At 41.1% G+C, this 23,181-nt stretch overlaps 1 protein-coding gene across 2 annotated transcripts in view; it reads right to left on the reverse strand.

Moving 5' to 3' along the window:
* Positions 1–3,387: 3,387 nt before the first annotated feature.
* zranb3 (zinc finger, RAN-binding domain containing 3) overlaps positions 3,388–23,181 on the reverse strand; it is an 80,670-nt gene continuing 60,876 nt past the window's right edge. For both annotated transcript variants that reach the window (XM_053314464.1, XM_053314463.1), the window contains exons 16-21: positions 22,146–22,288; positions 14,876–15,016; positions 11,059–11,217; positions 9,251–9,443; positions 4,264–4,395; positions 3,388–3,545 (exon numbers count right to left, since the gene is read on the reverse strand). In XM_053314464.1, coding sequence (XP_053170439.1) covers positions 3,447–3,545; positions 4,264–4,395; positions 9,251–9,443; positions 11,059–11,217; positions 14,876–15,016; positions 22,146–22,288 — 867 coding nt within the window. In that variant the 3' untranslated portion in view covers positions 3,388–3,446. The remainder of the gene's footprint in view (positions 3,546–4,263; positions 4,396–9,250; positions 9,444–11,058; positions 11,218–14,875; positions 15,017–22,145; positions 22,289–23,181) is intronic.

The raw sequence follows: 23,181 nt of genomic DNA on the forward strand, positions 1-23,181 counted from the left end.
GTGCAGGCTTTTATTGGCCCTTCTCCATCACACCTGTCACACAAGATTGGGTTTGTAGAAACGCTTCCTTCAGCTGAAAAGGCCAAAGTAGATTAAGGGGGCAGGCGAGGTTGAAATGGAATAACCAACAGAATGGCGCCAAATATAACGCCTTGCTGTCTGAATGCAAATCATGATTGAATTATGAATGATTTGTATAGTTTACTGTTGAGTGTTGCCTGGTCAGAACAGCACTTTTCAAAGATTTTCATGTCAAAGAAAAAGACGATAAAAAGACCCATTGTGTCACCACCACCTATGGGAGCTGATGGTGAGATTGAAGCCTACAATTACAATAATAAGTCTTATACATCATGTAATGACTGTAATTGGAGAAATTCCTATGGAATTGAGTGACGGTGACATTAATCTATTTCTCAATTTGCTGCGGACCCCCCAGGAGCCCTGTCAAGGGCCCCTGGAGGTCCTATGACCTACATTGAGCAACCAAGTTGCACCACTGATGTTAGCATGTAGAAGGAAGGTCTTTCTCATCAGATCTCACCAAATCCCACCATAAGCAAAATTGTTTTAGTCCATCTAAGTCCTAGTGTTAAATCCGTGTTTAACAGGTCATAAATATAGTTTCATCTATCAAAATGATTTCCAGCTTTGAGAAAACATATTTCAAATAAAATAGTGTGTTTGATAGAGTCTGTTGTCAGGTATGGATTAATACACATCAGTTGCACTACTGAGTGTTTCAGGCAGCAGGTATGTAGTGCAGTGTATTCAGTGGCCATGTTCATGGTAACAGGCCAGTTTCACATTGTGTTGTATGCGGTAGAAGAAATGATGGCTGAATTGCATTTAATATTTTAACAGAGCCATCGTTAATGTTATTAGCAACACCTGTGCTGTTCTCACAATGACAATGTCTTCTGTGGAAGAGGTACAAAGGAACATCATCAAGGGAACAGATGCATAGATTCATCCATTCAAACATGATTTGCCCATCAAACTTCACCTTACCGTTAGCTTGTGGTTTCACATGTCAAGTTACAGAAACTGAAGACTGAGTTTTATAGTTTTTGGACAATAATGGAGCTATTTGGCAGACTTTGGATGCACAGATTAAACATATTTATGTTTAAAATGTATACAAAATATAGAACACCAGCAGACTTGTTCTTTATAGACCATGAGATTTATATGTTTTATAATACAGGTTCACTGCTGTGGTGTTTTTGCAGTGTACTTCCGTTTAATTCCATTCTCTTGGATTTTCTTCCGATGGCACTCCTTTTCTTTTTCTCTATTGTCTCGTCTTTGTCACTATACTGTGATTTTCTAACTATATGTGATTATTTCCGCTAGATATTTGCAGCTAATTTTGGCCATGTGACGCTCGCCGTACACCGCGTTGCTATGTAACCAGTTGACACGTCTGCAGCGGTGGCACCGAGGCAAAAGACGGTGATTGCTTTTGATGGAAAAAGGGAGTTGTGTGTTGCTCTCACTGTGACTTTTTTTTTTTTTTTTAAGTAGAGGAGGAAGGGAGGTGGAGGTGGTGGGTTAGACAGAGAGCAAACATGCAAACCTCTGCAGTCGTCCGTCAGTGTTTGAGTCCATCTTTATTACAGTCATCAGCTGCGGCGGTGATGTTTTTCTTTTGGGTAGATAAAGGTGTCCAACGCAAACAGTGTCACGCGGCTGTAAGCGCTACTCTTTACCCAGCAGACCCTGCGGGGAGGAACACGAGACGTCTTCATCTGGGCGCTGCCTCATTAATGGCTCCGTCTGCCAAGCACACACACTTCCCCTCCTCCTCTTCCAATGTACACTTTCCCCCTCTGCCAAACACACACACACACACACACGCTCCATTTGTGTAACACACAGAAAACACACTCAGCGACTTTTCCTCACTACTTTTTTCCGTCCACACACACACACACACACACACACACACACACACACACACACACACACACGCACACACACATCTTTTGGGTGCAATAAAGCAGCAGATCAGAGTCATTGGCTGCTGACATGGACTGACACCGAATCCTGCTGTTGTTGGAAGGCTGCCTGGGAGATGTTCATTACTCACAAAGCTTGTCGGTTTGGACAGGAGAGGAACAACGGTCTTATTAAGTGGAGACCTGGAGCAGCCGTAGGGGAAATACACACACACCCACACTCGCACCCACATGGGCTCCAAGAAAGTTGGAAGCTGTGGCTCCTATCGAGCACCCTGATAGGCTGAGAGAAGTTGGGGGCTGCCAGAAAAATTCAAAACTTTCCGGCGACGCTCGGAATCTGCTGAGCTGGGAGTTTGACACGGCTGACAGACAGACACACTGACACGATGACACGACGACATGACGACATGCGCAACGTCAACCTGGATGCTCAGCAGCCGGAGAGAGAGGAAGTGAATTTCTGCTGCGGAGGAATGTGACGGCCTCATTTTCACAGGAGCCTGCTGATATTGATTGGAGTTTCTGATGTCTGTCTGGCTCATTGTATAACTCTCACAAGAACAGATTCAATATTCCCGACATTGCTGAACCCGGAGCCTTGTTTCCATAGTAACTCTGCTCTCCGTCTCTCTAAACATAGCCCTCTTGACTGACTCTAGCTCTGCTCAGATCATCAAGCACAGCTGAAGAGGAGGTAGATGCGTGGACATGGACAATAATGTTCCTGACTTGAGGCGATGAAACGATTTGCTAGCTTGTCAGATCAGCCAACGTTTTGGTGTATTTACAGTCCGAACTGCGGTTAAAGCACCAGAACAGAAGAACATGAAACAAGATGAAAATAGGTTTTTATTTCACAAGAGAACATCCATTTATCTTCCAAAAAATAAAAAATAAGAGTAGATTTACAATGCGTCACTTGTTGCCAATGAGGACGCCAATGAGGACACTTGGATGCATTTTCTGCCATAGTTTTAATCACAAAGCGATTCATCTCTCACCTGCTACTTTATACCAAGTTTGCAAAATCTTAAAATAGCAGCATCTCTCTAGTCTAAACAACCTGCTCCATTTCAGCCTGGAGCAAAAAAGGGGCCCGTCATAAATCAAAACTACCGCACTCGTGACGGTTCGGGGACGAGAAGGGGAGTTGGCTGCAATTTGCATCTGATGCAGTCTTCACTGTGTTTTTTTTTTTTTTAAAGCAGATCTTAAAGCGTTACCTCGGTCCTGCAGCAGAGTCCTGACTTCCACAAGGATGAAGCTGATATGATCACATAGAAAAGTATGATCGAAGATAATTTAGTCTTTTTTTTTTTATCCGTATCTGTCAGTGTGTCATTGAAGGATCATGATGTGTCTTCATCCACACTGCCAGCTACGGCGGGATTCAGCAGTTCATCTAAGGACATGTTTACACCTATTCACAAACCAGGGCGCCATTTAGAGCGGCGAACCTCCGCTGTTAAAAACCCTCCCATCTCATTTCTTGACGAAGAATCTGCTGATGTCTGACGCAACCTTGGAGGCTGCGGTGCTCTTCTTCATCTGGCTCCGTTCTTTGGCTTGCTTAGCCGTCCTCTGCGGGGAAGGAAAGGGAAAAAAAAAAAAAAAGGAACATGATGTAAGAGGTTAAATCTGCAGTCGAGGCCGCTGTAGAGAAAAGTGAGATCAATATATCGAGCATCTCTAGATTAAAGTGTCGGCGCGGTGGCATAAACAGCGAGAGGATCCCCTTATCACAACGCGCAGTTCTCCACATCAGTTTATGTACGTCGACGTGTAAAGCGCCCCCTTCCAAAACTGACACCCACTCTGACAAAAATGCGGGCTGGCGTGACAGTAAAGCACATTTCGGGTTACAATGAAAGCTGTATTCTGTATTGAAACCTCTGCTCTCTAATCGCTTCTGTCTTTTAAGAATCGTGATTATGAAATATTGACTGAAGGAGCTCAAGAAGCCAAATTTTCCCCAAGACGGATATAGAGCAACAAAATGCTATGTATCAAGATGACATACGGCCACATCATGTGATGTTATTACTGGCAATATAGAGCTCTGTGAAGAATGGTATGACTTTTGATCAATGTGTTTGACCATGTATCACATTACTGCCACTTTCTACCATCCTCAACATGAGTGATGAGGCTTTCTTTTTTATACAGGGATAAAGGAGAGCTCTATCCACTGTGCACCTTAAATGTTAGACAAATTGCTTTTGCCCCTTAAGCCCCTTTTGGCTCTAAAAGCCGGTGTTGCGCTTGTGATGGGTGCAGTGATGCGGAGTGTTGCACATACAGCTTTGTGGCAGACGGTGCAGAGCGTTTGCAGGTTGTCCAAAGAGCACTGTCCTCCTCCACTGTAGACCGGCCGGATGTGGTCGACCTGCCAGAAACCCCCTTCAACCGGAGCACGGATCATCTCGTTCAGCTGTAAACACACACACACACACACACACACACACACACACACACACACACAGGAAACAGTGAGCTTCTCAGTATACTCACTACCCTTGGATGCTTTCTCATATCGCCCTAAATTGCCAAAAACAAGGCGTGATTGCACCGCCCTCCCAAACCATCCATCTATGCTCAAGTTAATTTTTTTTGAGCTGATGTGATGTCTTTAGTAAAGCCCAGTCTCTCTCAGAGTGCCACAGCGACCTAAATTGTTATTTCATGGCGCGCACACACACCAAATCATTCATATTAAACAAATCTCAGCACCGCAGGGGCACTTCTGCAATGTGCTTGACAATAAAAAGAAGAAGAAAACAAATATGTCTCGAGGAGCACACATGACAGCGAGGCACATAAATGGCAGAAAATCCACAACAGGAAATAATAAAGGCAAACTGCAGAAACTAGGCATGTGATAAAGGTCTTTGTAGTAAAATGCTGACATTAATATGAGCCTGTTTGTTTGTGAGGATCAGAGCAGTTGATGAAAACAATAATTGCCCCAAATCACTGATGATGAACTTTGACTTTCTATTATCCATCGGACGCCTTAGGTACAACCGTATGAATCACCAAAATGTTGTTGACCTACTTAATGAGAGGCTGAAGGGGAGCTAAATCAGTGAGTACTTGTAAGTCAGCTTGACAAAGACAAAGAAATTAGGTTAAAAAAACCACAGGGAATAAGAGGCTACACACTTCTAAATTCCATATTTATGTTTTCAAGCTGTTTCTGGCTTTATAGTAACTCATATTTTCAAGTTTCAACTTTATGACTAATATGGTATATAACACCATGTTGTGGCTTTCAGTGAAAACCATGTGGCAACTTTTCCATGAGCAAATTAAAAAAAGCTGTGACATTGTAATTGTACATTTTCTGCTTCAGCGCAGCTCTTTTCAGTATTGTTTCACACATTGTTAGTCATTGATTATTGTAGACAGCAAAAACCTGGTTTTCTATCAGTTATTTTATCAAACTGTTTATTTATGAATATTAATTGTGTATTGCTTCTAGCATCAAACACTAAGTAAATCAAAGGTTTAAGGCAACGTAGCTATTAACTTTAAAGCTATTTTACTAATTAACCAGATAACATTGCTGTCAAGGTAGACCTCTGCTTCTTAAGAGCAGTTAGCTTAAAGTGAAGCTAGAAAAGCTACCAACTATTATCATAAGACTGTTGTGTGAATGTTAGCTTCTAGCATCAAACACTAAGTAAATCAAAGGTTTAAGGCAAGGTAGCTATTTACTATCTAAATAATTAACCAGAAAACATTGTTGTTGAGTTAAACTTCAGTTTCTTAAGAGCAGATAGCTGGAAGAGAAGCTAAAAAAGCTAACAACTATTATTATATAACTATTGTGAAAATGTTCACATTCTAACACCCTAAACGTAGCATTTAGCTCAGCCTCACAGCACTGCTAGCATGACTACAGACTCTTAAGTCTTGTTTTTATGAGGCCAGTTAAGGCTGCAGCTAATGATTATTGTCATTTTTAATTCATATGGTGCGTCCTTTTCTTGATTAGTTGATATAAAATGACAGAAAAAGTGCAAATTTTAAATAGCTTGTTTTGTTTGACCAACAGTCTGAATCCCAAATGATTTCAATGATATAAAACAAAAAAAGCAACAAAACTTCATATTTGAAAAGGTTGAATCAGCATTTTTTTGGCCACATTTGCTTGATAAATGACTCCAGTGATTTACAACTGTTTTAATAACTACTTAATTAACTTTTCATTGATGGACTAATTGATTATTGGCCACTTGTTTCAGCACTATATCAATCATGTTAAATTAAACATATTTGGAAAAATGCTTATGAATCATCAATACATCTATCATTTCTAATTCACTAATTAAATCTATAGTCATCACACAGGAGGAGGCGTAAAAAACAGAAACTGACTGGTATTTTATATATTGATTTTACACACATTCATATAGAGCTAATGAGTTAGAAGTTGGAGCTTCCCAGGACCTGGATTGCTCCTGTGTATCTCTGCAGGACCAGATTAACTGAGGTCCAGAGCAGCAGAGAGGAAACACTGGGAACACAATTACCTGGAAACTGCACCAGCATGCTCTTGCTTTCAGGCGTTGCTGCTGTGCATCTGAATACAATGTTTTACTTTTTAAAAAAAGAAGGCGCGAGAGAGATAGATAAGAAAAAAAGAAAGGACGTAAGAGAGGATATGGAGCAAGCAAGTGCAAGACCAAAAGATGATTGAAAGAATTAGAAACAGAAAAAGAGACGCCTGATGGGAAGAGTTCAGGACCAAAAATCCATTTTCCTGCTTTGAGTGCTACTCTGCCGACATTAAGGCGGCCAGGAATTGATGGAATTGATCCTAACAGATTTAAAGAACAGGGCAGCTCACATCACACACACACACAGACACGCACACACGCACTCCAGTCAATTGAACCTCCTTTTGTGCCAACGCCATACACCTTACTCCACCAAAAGATCCGAGTACTACACACTCTACACACACACACACAACATTCTGCTCACAGGCACCTGAAGGCCATAATACAATCCACACACACCAAAATTCCCATATACACACACTCACACAGACCAAAATAGACCCTTAGGTACACATAAAGAACTATATACACATGTACACGCACTAGGATACACACACACACACACACACACACACACACACACCAGAACCCCCAGTATGAACCAAAGAATGAGCCTATAATCTCGAGGCTTCTCCACCGCTGTGGCGTCTTATCATGTGGCTGAGTTTGTTTCCTCTAAAGCTTGGTACATCGATCGGCGCTGATGCTGCTGCCGGCGGTGCTGGGAAGGGAGGAGGGTGGGCAGTGAGCGTATGTGTGTGTGTGTGTAAGGGGATGGAGGGGGAGGGTTGTGGGGGGGGGGGGGCTGGCTTTGCAGGATAACAGCCAACCAAATCAAACAGGCTTACTGGTCGAGGCCTGGCACTGGGAAAAAAATCAATGGGCCCAGCAATCCATTTACTGGGAGCTGGCCCCTTAGAGTGCAGATCAACCTGCGAGTGTGTGTGTGTGTGTATGTGCGTGCGTGTGTGTGTAGGTGGGTGGAATGGAGAGTACAGGGTGTTTTTTATTTTTGCACTAACACAAACACAACTAAATAGCTGACAAGGAAAGCCATTTTTTGTGTGTCTCATCAGGAGACTCAAGTTAATGTGTATATTGTAGCATTTTCACTACTTTTAAGTTATTTGTTAGCAACCTAATTTCACTTAAACCACGAGCTTCTAAAATCACCTAAATCTTCCTAAATGTCTGAAGACAAGCCCCAACTGCCTCAGCTCTACCTGTGTTTAGTGTAAATTAACAAACGTTAGCTTGATAACATGCTTCCATTCCATTTATGTGAGATGCTTTCAATTTATGCTTTGGTTTCCATGGTAACTAGCTAGCCTCTAGCCGGTTTGTTTAGTTAAATTATATCATCCAAATTATGACTAATTGAACAAAGACGTTACAAGTTAAGTGAAAATTACAATCTCCATGGCGACGTTAGTAATACCATCCAATAAGACTGTATGACAAAATATGATGGGGTCCGTTACATAACATAATTCTCAAGGTGTGGGACATGAAAGGAAATTTGAGCGACACTTTTTTCTGACACGCAACACTGTGCAAAAGTGTCACATGACCTGCCATAAATCAGCTTCAATGAACCAACAGCATGTCTGTAGCCTCTGCCAGTAGACTTCTTCAGAAGTGCTCGCTGGATGGTTTAACAGCTTTGGAAATTCCATCCAAAAAATTTATATAACTTTCCAAAATAGACAATATGACATTAACACCCACTTCACGCCATGATTGGCCTGTTGCGGAGGAGGGAGATCCTTATTTTTTTATTTGTTGAACAGACAACTGTTCAGACAACTGTTCCAACAGAAACTGAAAATATGGAAATATGTGCCATCATCCCTATAAACGGTGACCCCATCTCATCTGTCTATATGACAACTGCTTCTCTTCATATTTAACTGATGCTGTTTGGAAAAGTTTTAAAAACTTTTAATTTGCAATGTAATAGCAGCTAGCTCTTCTCTAGCATAAAATGGCCTTTATTCAGTGTCCAAAATCACTATAGCGCACTATCGTTACCGTCCAGTATCTGAGTGAGAGTCTTTTGTGTCTGAGTGTTAAGTGTATGTAGTGTCCATACAAATGATAACAACTGACTAAAAAAGTAGTGTCTATGGGATGTACAATACTTTCTGCTAACAATCCCAGTATGCAACGTGTCACATTATACAGATGTGAAAATTAATGATTTTTTTTTTTTAGTTGTGCGTCGGTGTTGACATGTATTCAATCTAGAGTCAACTATTGTCTATTATGAAAGGAGTACCGTAGTTTATTTGTTCTGAGGGAAATTAATTTAAACAGTGACGATTAAATTAGTATTTTTATTCAATTGTTGACTTGTTCCCTTATTTGCTTTGTCGGTGAGTCAAAACTGGCCTTCTTTAATATTCCGGTCACTATGGTTAATGTTTTTCCTGTGGTTAGTGTTAATGATGATTTGGCCTCTTACTGTTTATTATTAATTATCAGTCAATGACAGATTGTTGTTGACAGTAAACTGAAGTTAATTTCCATATCCGTTGACGTCTGTGAGGGAGAAAGAAAGTTGTGGCACATCAGCCCACTCAGTTGAAGTTTAATGCTGCTTATTATTAAAACAAGACCAACAATAACTGAGTGCTGCAGACTTACCGACATATTTTTACATCTGGCTTCCACTGAAATATCTGTAAGACAAACAAAAAAGTGTCTGCTCTGGCGTCTGACCTCTTTGAGTGACAGCTGCGAGAGCCAAGTGTTCTCTAGCATCTCCTTGCGCTGGGAAGGCGGGGCGTTGCGGACCTTCAGGAAGAGGTCGTGGGCGTGGAGGCCGCACTGCTGACAAATGCCCTGCTCAGCCTCCAGCACCCGAGAGCGCATGTACGTCTGGCTGGAGCGCAACTGAAACTCCTCCTGGCACCTACGGGTGGGAGAACATGGAAATTTGTGGTTAAGAATCTATAAATCTTACAGATTTACATTTAACCCGTGTGCCTCAGTTAAAAAAAAGTTGCATAAAAATATTGTTTATTAATATTAGTTTCCACTTTCACTGAGTTGAGACATTATTTTTTTGCAGTGTCAGATAAAAAAAGAAGAAACAGTAGATGCTCCCTTCCTAAAACTGTCATACAAATACTATATATTAACATATTTATTCCTTTTCAGAATTTTAACCCTGCAAATGCCTGGGGGGGGGGTTACTTTCAGTACCGTAACTCTATAGCTGCCAACACACACACACACACACACACACACACACACACACACACACACACACACACACACACACACACACACACACACACACACACACACACACACACACATCCCATCATTTTAGTTGCAGACATTTGCTCCACCAGTCTGCAGTGTCCTATAATACAGCAGTAATGCCCCTAGTGGAAACCAGGAAAATAGCATTTATTTGGTCAATCTGGTCAGAAAAAGGCTCTAGATGGAAAGCTTGATATAAAAGAATAATGGTTTTCGGCTGTAATGAGATCAAAGGATCTGATCTGTCTTAATTATAGCTACACAGTTCATTATTGACTTATTATAGGAGCTGAGGTTGAACTGAATATGAAAAGAAAATCCACAGTCTGACTGAAATGTCTACCGTATGCATTAATGCAGCTAAAGTGATTGAAAAATCACAATTAAAAAGCCAAAAATGTCCCTAGTGAGGTACAAGGGTTTTAAACATTAACAAAAAGAGTCACAGTCCTGAAGTCTGATAACAGCCTGACGTAGAGGAGTGAAGTATCTCACCCTGACAGAACGACCTGAATTTATCTCTTGAAAAACCACTCAAGGAAATTGAATTTTTATCCTTAAATGGGTAGGAAGACTTCAGGGATGCACAAAAGTAGGATTTTATTTTATTTTTTGGTTAAAAGAATTTAGAGTGACCATGTGCACCAGAGGGAAAGGGTGCAGTGTCTCGCTCAAGGACAACAAGCCATTGCAGAGACAGAATCAGCATTTTTTTCTTTTTTGCATCGAAAAAATATTCTTTATATTTCTGTTCAAATTGAAGCTGTTGAAACCACTGTAATTACTGTCATTTAATATGGGAACAGCAATGTATTTAAGCCATCAGTCTTTTTACAAAGCAGATCTAGTAAAGCGACAAGATGACGTCTGCAGAGTTATTTGTAGTTTGTTTTGCACAAAACCTCAAAAATTCGGCTTCTTAGAGCTCGGAGTACAATTTAATTTTAGGAGCCAGATGGGTGGGCTCTGGCACAGAGGACAACCAGTGCTGGAAAGTTTAAGCAATCACAGTTACACAAACTAATTAAACTTAATTTAACATGCTTTTCTGTGGCTGACATCTTACTGAAGACTGCCTACATTGTCCTCATGCAGTAAAGCCCTCATCTGGTGCTACAAGCAGAGTACATGCAGTTACTTTCATACTTTCTATAACTTTTTGAGCAGCTCCACTTTTTACAAAAAAACCTGTCCATGATCATTTTCTGTGTATTGAAAGCTGCAGAAGCTCCTATATAGTATGTGGTGCGTCATTAAACCTGTGGCTGCAGAATCGGGTGTCCCAGGCCCCACCGGAGGTAGAGCACGCCTGCTGGCAGGACAGACACAGAGGGACACCCTGACTGTCCACTGCCTGCAGGTAGCCAGACTCTGATGACGGCCGCTCCTCCACTGTCTCACAGGACGGCTTGTCCTCCCTGCAGAGACACAGATAGAAAGAGAAAGCGATTACAATTAGTTACCGGAACAAAGGCTTCTTTGGCTGATCATATCTTAACCTTTAACCTATAATTCAGACCAAAGACGTCAGCGCTTACATCTAAATCATCTTGGTTTTATAGATATTGTAAATTCTCATAATGTGATGTTTGCATGTGAGATGTGAGCCAGGAGGTGAAGGTGAAGCCCTGAAAGTGTCTCCCTAATAATATAAGATTGTATAAAATGACACAATTGATTAAACTCTTAAATTGTAGCGTGTGTTCACATAATGGCCAGATGTCAAATAAAAGTCAAGGTTGGCACGGTAACAAGCTTCTACACAGCGCTACTGAAGAAGGCTGGGTTAAAAAAAAATAACAGCAGCAAAAGCTTGACATTGAACATCAAAAGCAGAAGCGACTAGTATGAATTGGTGCATGACAAAAGTGTTTATCTAACAGGGTCAATTTTAGACATAAAGGTTTGACAGAAAAACTGGAGGCACCAAGTTTAAAAGATGAAGCATTTAACAGGCAGGAAAAGATTTACAGATTTTATGGGAAATGTAGGATTAAGTGTTTTTGAAGCTTCAGTGATACTTTGAGCTAAAGGTTAGAATATCTCATCCTGTACTGCTGCGGTTTTGATCATTCTCTTCTTAAATATGTCTCTTGCAAGCCCCCCCTACTTTATCAAAGTGCATTAATAGATTGCTGGAATAGCCCTTTAAAAGGACACATTCTAATGGTGAAAATATACTTGTGAAACAGGAGAAATTAGGAATTAAAAAAAAAAAAAAAAGGCTCAGTTCCCTATTTGAGAACTCATGATAGCTCTGTCCAGTGTAAATGCTTAAATTTGAGCATATTCTGATCAAATGAGAATGAGAGGGTCTAACAAAATGCAGTATTAAGAGGTGTCAAAATTGAAATGCAGTCTATTCTATATATTATACCCTATTTGTTCAGATACCATGTAAGTGTTGCAGAGTGCTGCGACTGATTTTTAGCCCTTTGTGCACCAAACGTGAAAGAGATGTTACCTTGACTGAATGTGATAAATATCAGTCTGTAAGCTAAAAGCCACATTCAATGAAGAGCTCAGTGCTTATAGTACTATATATATAATGTTAATTCAATTAAAAAAAGAAAAAAGTGCTTTTGTGAGCTGCAGATGCAGAGCTGATGGACATATGGATGGTGTGCATGTGTGAAATGTGTACATACTCTGTTTGTGTGTGTGTGTGTGTGTGTGTGTGTGTGTATGCATGATGGTGATGCAGCTTGCCGAAAATATCATCTGTGTGTATGTGCACACGCCCGTCCTTTTGGCAGAGGACGGCGAGGGTTTGGCCGTATGCCATGTTGTCCCAGCAGGGTGCTAGAGCCACATTGGAGGGGACAGATGGACTAAATTCTCTTTCCCCACGGTTTACAATTCAGACAGACAGAGAGAGGAACAAAGAGCCAGAAAGACAGAGCACTACAGAGAGAGATTTAATCATTGAAATGGAGAAGAAACCCCTCAAAAAAAAATGAACCTTGCTACTTCAAAGTTGAGAAGATACCAAAAAAATTGGAAGTACCAAGAGACGAATGCTGTGCCAGCACAGTCTAGTGGATGAAAGAGAGACAGAAATAGATTTTTTTTCCTGGTGTGCCCAAACTGAGAGAGGTGGTACTTTAGAAAAAAAAAAAAAGTAACCCAGAAATACCAAAAAAAAAAAATTAACATCACAGAACTTTAAATAATGTATTTCTATTTAAATAATGTTATCAACACAATTTAAAGAGAATTAATGTATGTGCTTTGCATTTAGCTTCCAAGTAATTACAATTCATATATGCATAAAAGCAAGCGAGCGTGTTGGTAGCTCTACATCGCAGCATGAGGTAACTCTCTGAAAAGTCATACTTAAAACCCCAGAAATCGCTCAACACGCCTTCAGCAAACGGCACGCAGCCTGTCAGTGTTTACAACCCCAACTGATCTCTGATGCATGCTTTTTATACCAAAGGAAACTAAAGGCACGAGAGAGGATTAAGATCTGACGCTGGCGATTACAGCTTTCTGTTGATCGGGAGGGAAGATTCTATTTTTAAAAAGCTGTAAACTTTTGGTGGACAGTGAGTCAACCCCACCGGAGAGTTTCACTGAGGGGAAAATCTGGTGCATCTCAGTTTGTATTGGAGCCCCACATTTTTATTTAGGCTAATAGGCTAAGTGTGGTTTTTTTTTTGGTCAGAAGTTCTGCTGAACTTAATCAACAATTTCCTCATTTTAAGCACAATTTGTAGAAGTCATAGAGGTTTCTGAAAATGTGGCCTTATTTTGCTGAACTATAATAAAAATTTAGTAGAAAATACACTCAGCGATCACTTTATTAGGAACCCCTGTACAACAGCTCAGCTATAAATTCTACATTTACAGCTCATACATTATCAGCTGTTGGTTTGAGGGTTGAGAAAGGTACTTCGTTTATTATTAAGGCCATAACGGGTAGTGGTGTACTAGAGTGCATTATATTGAATGGTGTTGCTAATATTTTGTCCACTCCATTAAGATACATGAAGGGAACAAAATATTAGGTACACTTTTCAACAACATTTTTAGATTAGATTAAAGTCATATCTATGCACAGAAAAAGCTATTTGCATATGGGACTAAGTGGATGTATGTGAGATGAATATTATATATAAGAACGAGTTCTATGCAGATGATGTTATACAGTACAAATAAGAGGAATGTATGTATATGTGCTGTCGCCTCACAGCAAGAGGGTTTGAACACACTGGTCAGCCAGGGCCCTCCTGTGTTCACTGGGGACTCTAAATTGCCCGTAGGTGTGAATATGAGTGTTAATGGTTCTCTATCTATCTCTCTATCTATTTCTCTATATATATCTACATCTATATGATAGTCCTGTGATTGCCCATCTCCAGATCCTGTGACCCTCTAGAGGATAGGCAGTAAAGAAAACACATTTTTTTCCTCATTAAAGATACTTTTACAGTTCTTCAAGGTGTAAAAATAAAATGCAAATTCTAAACAGCACACTAAGACACTTGATGGACTATTAAAGACATTTTGTACATGATGCCAGTTGCTGCGCACATATGTGCCCATGTGAGCACGTGCAGTGTGTGCTTTGCTGCAGGTTTCCATAGCGATATCCCTCCTGGGGTGAGCTGGCCATTGCATCTCAGCCAGTAGATTGTATTATGGTCTATATTTACTGTACTAACACACTCAGCGGGCCTTTGTGCCTCTCCCACAAGGCACATACGGGTCTCCATGGAGACAGCTGAGGGAAGGAAAATGAAAATCCCAAAGAGGGAAGCCACGTGATGAGGCAAATCACCTTCATGTGCAGGCGATGAAACCTCATCTTTGCAAACGGCAAACAAGACTGGACGTGATCTCTGAGCTGTACCAGATTGATCAGTTAAACCTAGATACTGTTTGTTTGTGGTGATTTTGTAACTGTAATAAACCAGACAAATACACCTACATCTTAATTTTAAATGTTTTATATTTATCTGTTGTGTAAAACTTCGAGACAAGAAAACATTATAGACTTTTCAAAGACCTGAGGACAGCTTAACCTTTCCTGCCCTCACCATCCACCCACGCATATCTGTCCGTCTAACCTACCTCTCTGAAGCAGGTGGAGTTAGAGAAGAGGCGGACCTCCTCTTGGCGAAGAAGGTCTCCTTGGTGACCAGCCTGACGCTGCCGCCCTCCTGCTGGGCCTTGCTGGTGGAGGCCTGGGCCACCTCGTCTCGACTGAGGTACCTGCGGAAAATAAAAAAAAACAGGAGAAGCGGGGCTGTGAGGGAATGGTAGATGCTGTTGATGTTATATAACCGAGAGGCTCCTGGATGAAGGAGAGCTGATTCACACATTGGAGAGCATGGGGGAGTAGCGTCAAGGAGACAGATTCATAAACTCTCTCCGGACAGCATTAGCAGGTAAAGGAGGAAATTTGATGTTGATCAAGCACAGCGGTAATCTTAGTCATCTGGGCAGGGCTGCAGTAATCCAGGGACTCGCCCACAAAAATGGAACACACACCACCACCCACAGTACCGACAAAAAACTCAACAAACGCCTTATTGCAAATGCAATGCCAGATGCACTTTTATATTTGTCTTGGCACCAAACTGTGCTTAACTGCACAAATCCTTCCTTTCATTGCTTATTTTCTATTCTATTTATGTGCTTATGCTCTGTCCTCTTTCCCTGCTGAATCCTATTACTATTGCTACTGCAGCAATCTAATTTCCCCACAGGGATCGTCAATCATCTAATCTAATCCATCTGCCCCGCCACTGGTTTTTATGGCCTGCGTATTACAGATGCTAGGTGTGCAAGTCGAAACACTTCCATGTCAATGCAGGGCAGGATTAAAATGACCCCGGGATGTCAGACTTGACACCAAATACAAAAGAGGTAAAAAAAAAAAAAGAATTGGTGACGTGTTTGGTTCAGGATGGGAGTAAATTCCTGTGGTCCTGAGGGAGAAGCGACCAATCACCAAACGTCTCCAGGTAGCTCAGAGGGAGAATAACACTCTAACAGCCCCCAGAGACTAATTATATGCTCTGTTTGCTCCTCTACAAATTGGTCAAAGGTCAGACTTCAGTGCGCCTGTTGTAATGGACTCTGTGTCCTGCTCAAGGACACTTAGGCAGAGTATGAACCAGTGTCTTCTGACTTGAACAACATTATCATTAAAGGAATAGTTTTGGAAATATTCTAGAGCCTGGCCGATATATCGGTCAACCGATATTGACCTATCCCAGATATATCAGTATCGGTATATATCTATTGGAATTTTACCCCCTAATATTGGTACTGGCCCCAAAACTCCAGTGTCGGCCGGGCTTCACTTAATACTGTTAAACCACTCTACTGTTTGAAGTTACAGCTAGCTTAGCTTAGCATAAAGACTGGAAGCAGGGGGAAACGGTTAGCCTGGCTCTCTTCAGTTAAAGCTCCTCTACAGCTCAGAAATGAATACGTCATGTCTTGTTTGTTTGTTCAGGGTTATGTGCTGGAACTATTTATTGGCTGGGAGTAGTGACTTCTAAGTGCGTTGCTGTGGTAGCAGATCATTAGCAAAGCAAAACTGGCTTCACAAAAAAAGAGGGGGATACTGTAAAAAAAGATGAATGGAGAGGGGGGGGGGGTAGCCATAGCACGATGTGGCACTTTCACAGATGATCAACTCAGGTGATGACACCATTCACTAATTGTTACGTGGATCAATAATTAACAGGCTTTCCAAACATTTGTTTTGACAGATACGTCAATTCTTGAACTTAGCTTGATGAAACAAACAGTAGCACGGCCACCTCTGGAAGAAAAAAAAAATCAATAACTGGAACTGCTCCTGGAACTATAGAAGACATGTAGAAAAACAAATAAATGCCATTAAACTAAAGGAAATTGGGCTGAAAATGATCTGCAGTTTCATTTTAGTCTGTTTAAATCTATCTTTACAACATGATTATTACATAAGTGATCTGGCATGCTGTAGTCAGGTTACATACATACAGGAAAGCTACAGAAACCAAATGAGATATTTCAGTTAAAGAAAATATGGATATATATATTTCAAATGTTCACAGGCGTATTCACCATCTACTGTATATTCTTCAACTGAATGGACTATCAAAGGCTTATTGTAGCACTTCCATACAAGAAGGAAATTTAAATGTGAATGGGTTATTTAATTCTACTTGAAATAGTTACATTATGCATTTCTATCCTGATTGCACTGTTTTGCTGATTAGTAATGAAATACTAGCGTCTGTCAAACACCCTGCTGTTTAAACAGGAAGGTGTTGCCACTGTTTAAAATCTGCTTTTAATGTTTCTGCTCGGCCCTGGGGGCTATGCAATGACATTTTTTATGCATTTCCACCAGCTCCATCTGGACGGTATACTTTCTTCGGGAGGAAAAATAGAAAGAAGAAGGCAGAAGAAAAAAATGAAGGAGAGATGGATGACAGGAGGCAGAGAAAGTGGAGAAGGGAGACACATCAAAGAGGAGAAGTTTGTGTGGAAGCTGAGGGGAAGATGAGGAAGAAGGTAAGTCTCCATCAAACAGAGGAGCTTCCTTTGCTTCAAAAAAAGTCCCAGCGCTGGGACTGGATGAAACGAGATACCTTACACTAAACTGGGGTCCAACTGCGCTTCTGGGAGACAGTAGATGTGTGTGTTTGAATGTTTTTATGCAGGAAGGTGCTTGGACAATCTGGAATTGAGTACAGTTGATTTTACTGCCTGTTTATGCATTACACCTACTGTCATGATCTAAACATATTCAGTTTTGTTTTCTTAAATCATGATACAAACGGAAAATATTTTTTGTGTGCACCCAGGGGAGAAAAATTGTTTAACCTGCTAAAAATACTAAATATTATGTATTATGTATTATGTGTGTGGCTGCTAGGAGCACTGTGAAGTTATGTTTAGACAAGTGGGTCCCCAAAGACAATAATACCGTTTATAGCGATTATTTATGAGACAATATATCGTTCAGCAAAAGTAGTTATCATCGCTCTCTTGAAAGGATGCTTCAGCCTACACCTTTTCTGTCAAACTGCTTTATTTATTTATTTATTTATACTATGCTACTAGTAGATGTGGTGGAGACAAGGCACATGGAACGAGGAAATATGATTATTTGCTTTGTTAGTCTTTGTGTACATGAGTTCATGTGACCGAAATACATAAAGGAAAAAAAGGAAAAGAAAAAAAAAAAGGCACGGGGTCAACACAATAAACATTCTTGCAGGTTTAACGGAATGTACAGCTTGACGGTGGTGAGAGTAAAGCATTAACATAGTAGCAAACATGGTGTGATTTAAGATATTTAAAAAATGTGGAGGAAAACACACTCAACACACTTTGTCAGACCTGACTGTGTGGAGTGTGTGTTGGTCAGAAACACTGACTGTATACATCACTGTTTGTTTACAGGAAAACTCCACAGGGCGCCTTTAAGATAACTTTCCATAGTCTATAGTGTACTGGATTATTTGGACATACTTTTCCACTGGCGGTCCATTGACACCCAGCTGCAGGGGTGATGTAGCAAGCCCGTGGTGGCAGCAGGTTACTGACAGCGTACCTGCAGACCTGCAGAGCCACAGACAGCAGCCCTGCTCCAACCGGGGGCCAGCCTGCGGTTCAGCACGGGGGCCAAGACGCTGCTCAGCTGTGTGAAATCAAACTAACGAGCTGCAACTCCAGGTCTGGCCCAGCTGAAGCTGCTTTGATTGACTGCTGCTCTCGCTGGCTGGCCTCAGTGTCTACTCGGTCTATTCAGTGTTAGATGGGAGGAATTCCCAGCTCGTTTATTGGAAATTGCACGAGCTGAAATGGTTCACCTTAGAGGATGCATTGAGGAAACACTGAGGAACAAATTCCTGTTTTAAGGGTATGTTTAACCAATAACCTGACAGATGTTCTGACAGCTTAAAGTCAATTTGATGCTGCATAAAAATCTGTGTATAATGAGGTCTATAAACATGCTGTATTTGAAGTTACTATGCTCAACATTTTCTTGATTTTGGCGACAATAGCCTCCAATTTTAGATACAAAATGTGAGTTAACTACCGGCAGCAGCGCATCTTCATCTAATATTCATCTAATATCGCGCATCTAATATGTCAGAAATACAACAGAAGAGCAACTACTGTTTGTTTAAAGCGCCAAAAGCCAAATAAACTTCACATTGTTTTAATGAAAGAGAGAAAAAAGAGTGTCAGCGATGTCATCCAACACTTTTATGTTGAAGTCATGATTCAAAGTTGTTTACCACATTACGTGAAATGTTTGCATGCCTCTGCTTTGGTCCGCCACGTTATGAATTCTGCATGAGAAAGGCGGTCTCAATGACAACTACTTTAAAGAGAGGCAATTAAAGAGTGTAAATACATTGAATGGCTATAGCTGAATAAACGCTGGCTTTAAAATGTATCAAAAACAGGCTCTGATATAATGAAAATCTGAACTATTATTACTTTAAAGTGGCTGTACGCGTAAAATTCAGTATGCTGGTCACGGAAAAAGCAGCTCAGCCTTTGAAAACAGCTGTATGTCTTCTGTTGCTCTGCAGCAGCTTTATCAAGTCCGAGACAATAACCTTGTCTTTTCTCAGTTTGGGCTCGAGACTTCAAATTTACGACAGAAACCAAACAACAAACTAAGGTTGTGGAGTTTGAGAGATGTGGCCCTTTGTTCAGGCGGCACGTCTAGCAACGATGCCATCAAACTACATTATGGGAAGTGTAGGAGCCAGTATATTGAGGGGGGAGCGTCTCATATTCTAGTCTTTTACAAATCTGTTTCTCACAAGTCTTCTTCATCTAATCTGCATCATCAAATAGAAAGTTGTACTGCTGCACTTCTCTCCTAATGAATCTGTTACTGTTAATCTGAGCAAATAGCATCTTTTGTTGATTTTGTATATGATTAGATGATGAGTTAATTTCATGAAAACATCGAATTGTTAACTGAATCTTTATTAACTGCTTCTACTTACACGTGTTGCCTAGCAACCGCATTGCTGTGCCGAAATCAGTATGCATATACCTGAAGGAAAAAAAAATTATGTGCATCTTTTTTTTTTTTTTTTAATTACAATGAGGGGTTATAGAAGCAATAAACCATTCGTAGCCAATATCTGCAGTAATTTCAGGAATGAGGCGTGCTAAGGCAGGATGCAAACCGGATTAAAATCCTCTTAACTCCCCCTAAAATCATTGTAAATCACCGTGAGTGGCTTATGACGAAAATACACACGGTGTTGGGAACCTAGGCAAAGTACATTAAGTTTGGGAGTAGTTGAAAACTGAGCATCTCAGTGCTGGGAAGGTGAACGGTGATCGCCCCGCTGAGCCCAAGCTGGAGCTTGATTGGTTCTGATTAGTGAATAAATCAAACAGGTATCAAATCAAGCCGGGCCAATTGCCTCCTACTCACACCTTGATTAGGTTCATGCACCCAAACACGTTCCCCCGGTTGAGAAACACACACTGTCTCTCTCTCTCTCTCTCTCTTCGCTCACACACACACACACAGGAGTTTACCCTGTAATTGGCAAACTCTCCCTGCTTCTATCCACGCCAGCTGTAATTAGTGTGTCAGCAACAATGCTTGTTTGTCAAAAAAAATAGAGAAAAAAAAAAACTACACACATGTACACATACACAGCACATCCCATCCTCTCTCATGCCTCAGCTGACACCCTTTGATACGCCCACACACACACACACAAACACACACACACAAATACTATTCTGCCTTCCATGACGCCTGGGGCACTTAGCATTTACAAATCCGCTCGTTTTTCATGTTAAATCTCACACATCCCCCTGTTGGATTGTTGGATTCTGACAAAAATGTGGGGAACTCATCTCGCCAAAATTTCCACCGTTTTCCAAATGTACACAAGTTACACTTATTTCTGCCTGATGGGAGAAAGACACATTTCTTTTGTTCCCTTGTTTAATAATCCAGATTTAGTGAAGCGCTGGAGGTCAGGCAGGCAGGCAGGCAGGCAGACGAAAGCAGCCTCCTCATTTCTAGTGAGTGAATGTGGATTTTGCTAGATGAAATGAAAACTCTGGTTGTCAGATGATATCAGCTGTAGCTAGCCGGCTATTAAAGCCAACGTCAGGACCGAGCTTGTAAACGCGGTCTCCGGATGACTTTTTAATGTTTCCAGCTGACTTGTTTTTAAACAGGAACCCTGTGAAAGGACACTTAAATGTGCACATGATGACTACGTTCAGTTAGGTCCACATATATATTTGGACACAGATGCAAGTTTTATTTGACCTGTATTCATGTTTAAAATATAATGAGAGACGTCAGGTAGGCAAGTGATAATGAACATTTTCTTTGTTACTAGTTACTCTATTTAAAGCAGAGGTGTCAAGGGTTCAAGGGCCACATACAGCCCAATGTGATCTTATGTGAGCCGGTCCATTAAAAGGAAGGACGGACGGATGGAAGGAAGGAAGGACGGACGGACGGACGGAAGGAAGGAAGGAAGGACAGATGGAAGGAAGGACGGACAGATGGAAGGAAGGAAGGAAGGAAGGAAGGAAAGAAGGAAGGAAGGAAGAGAAGATGGAAGGAAGGAAGGAAGGAAGAGAAGATGGAAGGAAGGAAGGAAGGGAAGACAGCAAGGAAGGAAGGAAGGAAGGAAGGGAAGACAGGAAGAAAGGAAGGAAGGAAGAGAGGACAGGAAGAAAAGATGGAAGGAAGAAAGGGAGGATCGAAAGAAGGGAGGAAGGATGGAATGAAGAGGAAAGAAGACAGTAAGGAAAGATGGAAGACAGGAAGGAAGGAAGGAAGGAAAGAGAGATTGAAGGGAGGAAGGACAGATGGAAGGAAGAGAAGACAGGAAGAAAGGGAGGATCGAAGGGAGGGAAGAAAGATGGAAGGATGGAAGGAAGAAAGGGTGGATGGAAAGATCGGATTGGACTCCTTGGCGGGCCGGTTCTGGCCCACGGGCCGCATGTTTGACACCCCTGATTTAAAGTGTAATAAATAATCAAAGTAATGTATCGTATTACTTTTAATTAGATCTAATTCTCTAACCAATGTTTTCAGCTGTTAGGGTAAGAGTAAGTGACATGATTTTTAAGGGAGATCATTTCTTATAAAGCAAGATGTATCTCTCATTTAAAAAGTATCTCTTTTACTACAGTGGAGAAACCCAAAGCTCCACAGGCCTGCTCTGCATAGTAACGGTTGCTTAGCTACAATTAGTCAATCCCTGTACTGGGGGGAGATGTTTAATGATTAGTACCTGAATTTGAGCAAATTTAATCAGAAGTTTTTTTTGAAAGTCAAAGTAGCACATTTCTTTCAAGAACATATCTCCAGCTAGAGTCTGACCTCTTGGTGCTGGAATGAGGGCGCTGGGCGGTGGCCAGCTGCTGCAAGCCGAGAGTAGGACTGTGGAAGAGTAGGCCGCTGCGTCGGAGCAGTTTCTGTTTCATGGCCGCCAGGCTGCTCCACTCCTGCACGAAGCGCTGCACCTGTAAACAGAGAGTGCACCCGACACCTCACTTCGTATTCGATTTCAAGTTGAAATTAAAATGGTTGGAGCCTCCATCTTCAAAACAAATTGATAGTTTGGACATTGGAGTCTCCTTTTTTTTTTTTTTTTCAATTTTGAAAATGCACTTGAGCTGAAAACAAACTCTCCAAACATGCACAGCGCACACATACACACACGCACACACACACACACACACACACACACAAACACACACACACACACACACACACAGATACACAGAAGGAGACAGCTTTCCAGATAGCTGAACAAAACCCATCAAACCAAGAGAGAGAGAGAGCTGTCTATGCTTTCAGCCAAGTCAAAGATTCAAAGAAAATCCCCTGGCAAAATAACAAATAGCACAGCAAACACTGAGGCCTAATGGGCAATTTACCTACGTATATTACACTGAAGGAGTGTTTTTCTTTCCATGGATGATACCTTCTCTCACACAAAAAAAAGATGATTTGAGTGAAGATAAAACTCAATCTGCATTACACTCACAGTTTTCAAAGCTATCATAACACACAGGCTTTCTTTGTTGAAGCTGTAGCAGTTGGATTATGTGTCATTCGACAAAAATATTACTTACTACTTATTCAAGGCAGAAGTTAAACTGCAGCAGATACCTACAATCAAGTAAAACAGATCAGAAGAGGAATAAAAAGAAAAAACACTATGCAATAGAATAATAAGTAATTTGACTTGAGGATGCAAATGGGGGTTTGAACTTAATTTTTTACCATCTGTGCGACTGTAAATTTGGTCTCATATAATTAATTGGTTTCAAGAACAGTATCCATGGGGCATCCTGGTGGTCTCATGGTTAAAACCATCAAATACTGTGATCACACTGTCCCCAGTTTCATT

This window comes from Scomber japonicus, chromosome 24 (assembly GCF_027409825.1).
Source record: "Scomber japonicus isolate fScoJap1 chromosome 24, fScoJap1.pri, whole genome shotgun sequence".
Lineage (NCBI taxonomy): Eukaryota > Metazoa > Chordata > Actinopteri > Scombriformes > Scombridae > Scomber > Scomber japonicus.